Genomic DNA, 9,570 nt, shown 5'->3' on the forward strand with positions numbered 1-9,570 from the left:
ACATGAGTAATTAGGATTTATAAAGGTAACTCATAGTGATGCAAATTTACTCCAATTAGCTAACTTATCTCATACATTAAAATTCTTCATTAGCCTTGGTGCTTGCCTAAACCAAAATTAGCAAATAAAGTAGCATTCAAATTAACTTATTTAAATAACTTATCGGTAAAAGCATTGGGTTGAAAACTCGAAGGATGTACTTCAATTCTACATTTAAACATAATCAAGGTGCTAAAGTATCCTACTAGATTAAAAATAACTTAATATCACTGGTTATAAACCCTTTTTGACCTTTAAAGGCGTCCTTTTAGTAATTCTTCTGTTGGCTAAAGTCTACTAAAGTTAGCTGAAGCTTATGTGTTATTTGGTTGACAAAAGTTAATGAAAGTTGACTAAAGTTAACATAAGCATAGGCAATTTTTAAAATCCTTTACAAAATGTTACATAAACCCACAGAAAGTATAAGATAAAAGAGCCTTTAAAAAATATAATCAACTATAATCTAACATAAAACCAGTAATAAACACACAAAGGGATAACAACTCTTTCACCTTATTATATTTATATGGTTATAAACACTTGTTTTTAGATATTTCATGGTTTTTAGCCCCTTTTAGTGCCTTATATGCATAAACTTGTCGAAATGCTTCGCTTTCTATAGATTGAAGCACTGTTTTGGCTTTTCGAAAGATTCTACATGATTTAGTGTCATTTCTACAATCATTAATCTAAGTGATTAGCTCGTTTAAAGAAATGCTTTTTAGTACCTTTATCTCACCCTTTTTGCACGAGACGCGCGAGGCATCCCAAACTTGTCTGTAACCACAGCAGGTAAGGCCTTGGTGGATTATAACTGAATCATCTTGGCTACTGCATAGGCCGGTCTCCTTATGGTAGAACTTAGTCAAGCGATTTGTCTTGGCTGGGGTGGTTGGCTTGAATCTTGTAAATCTTCAAGTATCGTACATTCTTCATGCAAGCGAGGATTGCTTTTGGTCACTAGCTGCATGTCGTATAGCGACCAAACAACATAGGCCCCTTTCTAAACGAGCCTGCTGTGCTTGTTATTCCTGATGTTCTTCAGATAATTGGAAACAACGAATGAAGACTACAGAGTGCCACCCAAAGAAGGACTAACGTGTGTGTGTAAATTAAATAAAAATCGGGTCTTGTTTAGCGACCCGCTACGGTAACGTAGCCTTAGGTTGGTGACGAAGAACTAGTACTCAAAAATCAAGGACCCTTTGCCAAACGTTCATTGTGTTATAGTTGCTCTGCTCGATTTATAGTTGAAGCTATCACGTTGCTTTGGTGTGCCGTGGGTTTGAAGCGTGTTGCTCTTAAAATTGGTTAAAACGGCCAAGCGAATAGGTTCTCGAAGCAGGTTCTAATTATCTGTATCAGTATGCATAGACCGAGCTAATATCGAAACTAGAACAATTGGGGGCGTGCCTACTGATGAATCTATTTGGCTTATTAACTTTATCGTCTTGGGCGAAGTATCCTTACGTTGCCTTTCAAAGCAGTCCTTCGTGATTTACCTAGAAAAAAAAGATTTGCTGAATTCAAGCGGGATACTATTAACAGGTTGAGGAAGGTGGGTAAGTCATATAAGTACTTCGGCCTCCAGCTACTAACTGCGTGTGAAAGCTTTTACTTGAACAGACTAGTATGATGAATAACAGAATAGCTAGCCCGCGTCCATGGACCGCCGGTGGGGTTAAACTAACAACCTAATTAGCTCCTCACTTGGTGTATAATGATGCTGGTACTATAGGTATAGTATTTTACTAGTACTGTTATAAAATAGTGCTATTAGCTGGTATAAGCCTAGGGATGACCGCGTTGAGCCCAAAGAGAGGATTACTCATCGTTCTAGGTTACTTCCTTCAAGAGGCCCAACAAGATCGGCCCTATGTATGAGCGTCTAACGCTGACGTTATCCCACGCGGCTTCCAGTAGTAGGGATATCGAAGGCTGACAACAGGGTACCATCCATAGATGAGAAAGCTTATGAAGGTGGGCTCCTCTAACTTTGCTTCATGTCACCCTCGACTATCGAGAGGCTTTCTTCCTTGATCTTTACAATCTTGACACCTTGATTTGGGTACCTATTTGAGGTTAGTTCTGTGCTAAGGTTTGTACGTTACTTCGAAGAGATTTAGATTGTGTAAATTACGTATGAATGATATGCTCTTACACTGGGTAAAAGCTTGGTGGCAGCAAAAGGTTATGGGGAGGTGTTAACTGCCCGTCTCGGGTTTACTTGGACTGGCCCCATCAGAGTTAGAGAGTCGTGTAATGTTAGACCTGACTGGTGACTTTCATTATGTCAATTCTTATTTCTTGACGATTCTTAGAGGGAAGCACACAGATGCGGTTGAGTATTTGTGAAACATTGGAGAGACTGGCTAAGTTCCGTCATACACTACTTCACTTAGCAAATGCGACTAAAAGCTATCGAGTAAAGAACAGTACATTAGTGACGTTTAATAGCACTACGCTCTCTTCCGGAAGCGCTAGTATGATCCGGTCAAAATCGTGCTGATGCTGGGATAGTGCTGGTATTAAAGATTGCAATGGTTTCTATAAATATGTTATAAAAAGTTTAGCATATAATATGTATTACTTGATTTGCTCGAAAAAGTATTCTTTTTTGGGTAACCTTTAAATGATACTGGAAAACGTGTCTGTTAAATATTTCTATGTTTATTAATAGTATTAGATCTCTTGAAATGAGGACACATTTTACGTTCAGCAAATTTTTACTTTTTTTCTCTTAAAAAAACGTTCAACGGTGTTTGAATAAAATGATATATCAATTAGGCAAATATCGGAAAAACATATGTTTTATTATGAGGAAGAGTTGGTGTTCTTTAGAGGGGAGCATTTAAATTTATCAAAAAGAGAAATAGTTTCAATTTTTTCTTCGTGAGCGCAGTTTTCATCAAGTAAGTAGCGGATGGATGGATTGAAAACCAACGAGCAACAATGAAATGTTTCCGTGAGATTTATGAATCTATATATTTTTTTAATTTATTTAAAGCAAATAAAACATGGTATACTTACAAATTCTCATAAGAAAAAAGAGTATCGAAAGCGTCAGGTTTAATCTCATTGATGGGATTGTTTCGTAGAGATCTAAAAGTAACGTTACACGCCGTCGAAGTAACTCTAAAAAATCCCGTGATCACCCACGTGTTACACATGTTGGACTATGATACCACATGACTTCACCGCGTGTTCGTCCCCAACATAACACGTGGCAGGAACACGTGCCACTACACACAAGTTATTTTACTTAAAAGGTAGAACACAACACACCGAACTGAACCTCCTCCCCTTTTTTTGATTCGTTTACAAAAAAGGCAATTTATATAAATACTTCAATCCTCATATAGTTTGTTGAAAAAGAATTACTTTTACAATTTTAGTAGCGAAACTTACAAGGTTGTCACTTCTGTTAGTTCATAGAATGCTCGATATGGGATTACTTTTATTGAGTTATTATCCATATAGCTTTAAAAAGAATTGTGTAGCGAAAAAAATGAGTTCAATATTTGTTGCAGATATACATATAATAATTGTCTCAATCAATATACACAATAGAATATGCAAGTTCTAAATAAATTTTTTTTTAAGACTTGATATTATTATAGAAATATTATTAAAGATATAATATGAGGACTTCATAAGCTCTTTGTTTTTTTACTTACAGCTCTTCTAAAACGCGCAGAACCGAAAATGCGTACTCCTTAAGTAAGTGGATGCTATTCGCAGTAAGATCCCTATAACCAGCAGTGTGTAATTTATTATTTAAAATTTACTAAGATAGTAGAGAAGCTATTTATAATTTATCTATAAATTAACAAACATTATTCTACGCTAACTTACAAGTATTTAAGGCCCCACAAATCGGAAAACAAAGTGCTTCCGATAGAATAAATGCTATTGTTATTAAGATGTCTGGAAAAAGATTATGATTAGTGGCTTTCTTACTTGCCTGAGTTACTTTATTATTCCACCGTATATACTTGAATACCTTATTTTTTTTAATTTTACTTTTAAAATATTTATTATAGTTAGTGATGGTAATAAGTTGAATAAAAGTAACTATATGGAAGCAATATTTATTGGGGTACAGGAACACAACTTTTCCTTTTTTCATTATTGGTGAAAAAAAACTTTTGGTAAGTTATATATGGAAAAACATACAATTCCGTTAAACTGTGAAGGCCCTGCAACATTTCCTTTGTTATTAAAGTTAGTCCATTCTGTGCTAAATTTCTTTCAAAAAAAATACCAATGTAATATGTTTACATATCTAAATATGAACTCACAAAATTAATAATTCATGGAGTTCAGAAAAAGAAGCGTCTTCTATATATGTGATGCTATTATGTTTAAGATTTCTGTAGGAAAACTGTTAATCCAAAGGCAAAACTGTTTTTTAAACATATAATATATACTATAAATTTAGTGACGGCACAAATTTTTTTTTTTTTTAAAAAAAAAAAATTTAAGTTAAAACGTACAATCTGGTCAAGTAAGAAAGACCTTTGAACGACTCATTTTTTATTAGGGCGAGTCGGTTGCGAGAAAGATCTCTTTTTTTTTTAACAAAAAGTATCTATAAAATACTATTTTACAGCTTCAGTATTTTATACAACTAACAATTGCTTCAAGTTTTTCAATTTGGAAAAAACTGAGTCTTCGATAGTCACGATGCTATTACTTTGAAGGAATCTATTATTAATTTCAACGGATAAATAGTATTTGGGGATTTTTTATTTATATGTTTGCTATAGACAGTATCTCCAATACTTTCTACTTATGCTAAAGATAGTAAATGGCGTGCCATCTTACAAACTGGTCAGGCGGCCGAGTTGCTGAAATATTTGCTTTTCCAATAAACCAAGTTTGTTACCAGACAAGTCTCTTTAGGCAAGCACATAACACTCAAGTTTCCTCATAATTGAAACACATCACTTACAATTCTTTTAAAGCACTCAAATTAATAAATAAAGAGTTTTCAAGGGAGTCAATGCCGTTGTAACCAAGAATTCTATTTATATTTACCCTCGACGTAAACATAAAGTAACGCTAAACAAATAGTTACAATTCTTCCAAGCTAGTCGTCTGGGAAAAGGTGTGGTTTCCTATAGAATCAATCGAATTTTGCAATAAATTCCTGTTCAATTTTGATGTCAACCGACCTTGCTTCACTTATAAAATAATAATTTCAAAGGATACACGTACAAATAAGTGAGGTGAAAAAGATTTTTTAAGTCTTCTTTTGTGACTCTTTGAAGTTGGTTATGAGATAAATCTCTTTATATACATGAAGTTAAAAACTTATAAACCAAAAGTAGTCAATGAAGAAAAAATAAACGTACAAACTTTTTAATAATCGTAAGTAGGAAAATGAACCATCTTCTATCGTGCTAATTAAGTTATTAGCCAAATTTCTATGATAACGCAGCCGATAAGCGTAGTTGCAAGCAAAACTCAAAAGCAAACTCTACACGATTACTAACATTCTATACTTACAAGGAGGTCAAACTCGCTAAACCTAGCAGAGTTTCTCTTTTGATAAAACTTATTCCGTTTCCAGCCAACTCCCTTGTGGTGCATATAAATTAAAACTTTAATCATATATTGTTTCTTGCATGACTTACAAGCTTTCTAAGGAACAATGATTAGAATATACTTGCTTATCGACGATGTTGTACTCACTGAGATTTCTATTATTTTTACTATTCCAACTAATATCAAGTATGTTCCCGCTGTACGTTATTCTATAATTAATTTTATCATAAACAGTTACCAAGTAAGTATCACTATTAGCAAGCCAATCGACCGTACACGCCAATAGCAATGTTATACATTTTAAAACTCACTAAAAGCAAATTTTTACCCTTCCAGAGATCCATCGTAAAAAGAAAGTTCACTGAGAAAATCGTTTCTATTATCTACTTTTTATTAAAACCGTAACGCATTACGACCTGCAATATAAGCTTTCCTGGTCAAAAAATGTTCCGTTCGTAGAGTTGATACTGTTTTCTAAGTTCCTTTTGATAACAAAACGATAGAGAAACAGATAAAGGCCAGCTGGAGACTAACAACGAACAAAAACTGCAAGGTAGTGAGATGGAAGAGAAATTCCTTCTCGATAGCGATAACGCTGTTGTTTTGGAGATCGCTGATTGCATTATTATTAGAAAATAAACTTTATACACCTTTTTAATAGCGCTTTTAACGTACAGATATTTTAAATTTGGCAGATTTTGGAACATGTCTTTAGTAATGGCTGTTATCCTGTTAGTGCCGAGCGCTCTTTTCATGCATTAATAATAAACTTCTTAACATAAATGCTAATTTTTTTTTTTAGACACACAAATGAGTAATTCCTTTCACGCCTTGGAACAATTCTTTACTAAGAGCAGTTAGTTGGTTTCCTGCTAAACTCCTACAAGAGTTTTTCAAGCTATTTATAGTACGAACATATAAGTAGAGAATATACAAATATTTCAGAGAATGTAGATGGGTAAACGCAGAATCCTCAATCGAGCAAATGCGATTATTACTGAGAATACTGTAATATTTTAAAGAGATCAACTCTCTTTTTTTTATGAGCTCTTAAAAAAATATTCAGCCTACAGCGTTGTTAACTTAACGAGTCCAGCAAACATTGACTGGTCTATAAAGGTAAGGCGGTTGTTTTCTAAATCCCTTTAAAAAAAATTTAAATGTAATTTTTATGCAATAATAAACAGTTGAAAAAAATTTACAAAGTCTCTAAAAGAGAAAGACTAGTAAATGTTGAAGTTTCGATGAAGTTGATAATATTATTCCAGAGAGTCCTGAAACAATTTAGAAATTGAAGGAAAAATAAAAAAAGGTAATTAAAAAAATTATACTATAATACATTAAAAAGCAAATAATATTGCAAAGTAGATTAATAAATTATAAAAGTTAGTGATTGTCAGAACAGCTTTATGGATTCTCCCTGCGAAGAAAAATCGCAATCTTAAAAATTTAAAAAAAAATAATTTACAAGAAACTGAGATTGAGAAGATCCTTCACTGTTTCCTTTTGAATTGTTGTAAGAAAATTATCAGCCAAATTTCTTTGCACCGAAAAAAAAATTCCGCTCAAAAAGATTTAAATAATTTCTTTTAAAAAAGTTATCAACTTACAAACTCTTTAGTGCAGTTAAGCCAGAAAAGGCATCAGCTTCTATAATAGAAATTCTATTTCTCTTTAAACTTCTACAGTAAAAGTAAAGTTGAATCAAAGTTTTTTCTTTTTCATATAAAAAACTTCAGCTATAAAAATAATATATAAAAAAAGCCAAAAGTAACGAATTTTGTGATTATAAAAAACTTGGGAGTAAGTAATTACGTACAAGTAAGTTAGTTTTTGGAGATCACGCAACGAATTATTTTGTAGAATCGTTAGCTGAAGACCAGGTAAATACCTGGAGACATGTAAAAAATCATTTATCAAAAAACATTTACCAAACAAAAATTTTCTCGAATTTATAAAACACTTACAAAATTTCCAAATTCTCTAATTCACAAAACGAATCTTCTTCAATAGAACTGATATTTCCCCTGTAAAGGCCTCTACAGTAATATTGAATTACAAAAAATATATATGAGGACCGCTTTAGTTATACTTACAAATAAGTTAATTGGTGCAAGCCTTTGAAGATGCCTCGCTTAATAAAAGGAAGCTGGTTATCGTAAAGACTCCTTTTGAAAATTGTTTAAACATATAAAAAATATTTAATAAAGTTATTTCATAAGGCTTCAAACTACTGTTTAGTGATTAAATAGTTATTATAATTATTAGAAGAAAAAATTAAAATATAAAAATTTTTTACTAAAAAAATGAGGTTGTAGTAATTGTTATGTATAAAGTTTTACATAAGAGAAAAATTATTTAAAAATACAAGGAAAGTTAAAATGTAGAAAGTAAGTAACGTAAATAAAAAAAACTTGGTGTTAAAAAGGGGAAACTAACTCTAAAAAAAAAAGGGGCTTTTTTAAATAATTTAGTTAATATTTATAAACTGTTATTTTTTCATAATAATAACATAACAATTGTTTCTATAAAAATTATAAATTTATTATTATTTATAAAATTTAACAATAAATAATAATAATAATGAAAAATTAAAAGAAATAACAAGAACAAAAAAGTTTAAAGTTGCTTATAGATGAATTTTGATGACATAAAATTTAAAAAATATATAACAGATCACGTAAAGCGAGCTGCTCGGAAAATGACTCGAGATCGATAGTAGTTAACATGTTTGCGCCGATCTCCCTGAAAAAACATGCCAGTCAATAAAATGAACGTGAAACGTGACACTGTGCACGTAGATATACAAGCTGGTTATCTTGGCCGCCCCCAAAAGCAGCTCTTTTTGAATAAAGCAAAGTTGGTTACGGCTTAAATCTCTTCAAGTTTATGAAAGCATTAAAAAAATCTTTCATTATCATAGATTATTTATATCTCACAAATATATTAAGTTCTTTAAATCGTAAAATGCTGAATCTTCTATAAAGTTAATGCTGTTGGTTTCAAGATTTCTATATATATATGCGTTATCTTTTTTTTACTGAAATATGTGCCAATCTTACAGTGAAGTCAGCCTGTCAAGCCCTTTAAAAGAATTTTTTTTAATAAAGGTAAGTCGGTTTGCAGATAAATCTCTAAATAAAAAAAATATTATAATTAAAATCGTGGTACAAAAGTTATTATAGCTATCTATAAATACGTTTTTTTAATGCACTTACAAACTTTCTAAGGACTGAAGATCGGAAAACGCATAATCTTCAATACGGTCGATTCCATTTTTCCAAAGAGTCCTACATTTGTTGGCCAGAAAAAAGATACTTAATAGAACGCGAGTTTAATAATTTTATGAACGAGAACGTACAAACTAGATAAATTGTAGAGACCTTGAAACGCTTCTTTTTTTATAATGGTCAGTAGATTCCTAGCTAAGTTTCTTAATAATAAAAAAAAGTTGCTAGTTTTACGTGCAACTTTAATATAATTATAAGAGCATCATATTAAAAGCTTATAAAACTCCTGACGAGTTACGTACAAACTGTTTAAAGCTTTTAAATTTGCGAAGGAAGAGTCTTGAATAAAACGAATGCGATTTTGATACAAATTTCTAAATTTAATTATAATAGTAATTGGTTAGCTTTTACTATATTTTAGATCCACTTTAAAATTCAATAGTTTCGACTGGAAACAAAAAAAGGCTTTTTTAACGCCTTTACTTCATATTAATGCTAATTAATATAATAATTTATCGATTAGCCAACTATTAGTTGTTATAAATAAAATTCTTATTACTTAACCGTACGAACTAATAACTAACATTACCGACATTAATTTAATTATGATTACTTTTTTTATCATTATTAGTGAGCTAAAAAAAAATTTATTTTTACATACTTAATTTGGTATATTACCAGTACCCCTTTTAATAAAAATGCTTAGAGCAGTATTTGTACTTATTTGTAAGAATAAGTTAATTTAATGGGT

General features: G+C 31.5%; 1 protein-coding gene across 1 annotated transcript; it reads right to left on the reverse strand.

Moving 5' to 3' along the window:
- Positions 1-3,115: 3,115 nt before the first annotated feature.
- LOC135120641 (insulin-like growth factor-binding protein complex acid labile subunit) lies at positions 3,116-8,306 on the reverse strand. Its single transcript, XM_064044977.1, has 29 exons — positions 8,263-8,306; positions 7,686-7,757; positions 7,557-7,628; positions 7,409-7,480; positions 7,200-7,271; positions 7,058-7,129; positions 6,792-6,863; positions 6,661-6,732; positions 6,524-6,595; positions 6,398-6,469; positions 6,265-6,336; positions 6,131-6,202; positions 6,006-6,071; positions 5,918-5,950; positions 5,679-5,798; positions 5,551-5,622; positions 5,397-5,468; positions 5,260-5,331; positions 5,120-5,191; positions 4,994-5,065; positions 4,867-4,938; positions 4,675-4,746; positions 4,536-4,607; positions 4,341-4,412; positions 4,216-4,287; positions 3,895-3,966; positions 3,717-3,788; positions 3,421-3,519; positions 3,116-3,141 (listed from the first exon to the last, which is right to left on the reverse strand). Exons 8-28 carry the CDS (start codon positions 6,690-6,692, stop codon positions 3,444-3,446), a joined length of 1,479 nt encoding a protein of 492 aa, XP_063901047.1. The 5' UTR covers positions 6,693-6,732; positions 6,792-6,863; positions 7,058-7,129; positions 7,200-7,271; positions 7,409-7,480; positions 7,557-7,628; positions 7,686-7,757; positions 8,263-8,306; the 3' UTR covers positions 3,116-3,141; positions 3,421-3,443.
- Positions 8,307-9,570: the final 1,264 nt, after the last annotated feature.

Source organism: Zophobas morio, unplaced genomic scaffold, assembly GCF_036711695.1.
Source record: "Zophobas morio isolate AGI-343-1 ecotype UQ-CSIRO unplaced genomic scaffold, CSIRO_AGI_Zmor_V1 ptg000403l, whole genome shotgun sequence".
Classification (NCBI taxonomy): Eukaryota; Metazoa; Arthropoda; class Insecta; order Coleoptera; family Tenebrionidae; genus Zophobas; species Zophobas morio.

Bases quoted from the DNA above. Each gene is read 5' to 3' on its own strand.
- LOC135120641 (XM_064044977.1), bottom strand. From the start codon at position 6,692: ATGTTTGCTGGACTCGTTAAGTTAACAACGCT. The intron at 4,747-4,866 runs GTAAGATGGCAC...AATTAATAATAG, and splicing joins CTCGGCCGCCTGACCAGTTT to ATTCCTTCAAAGTAATAGCA. The intron at 3,789-3,894 runs GTAAGTTAGCGT...TGCTGGTTATAG, and splicing joins TTGTGGGGCCTTAAATACTT to GGATCTTACTGCGAATAGCA.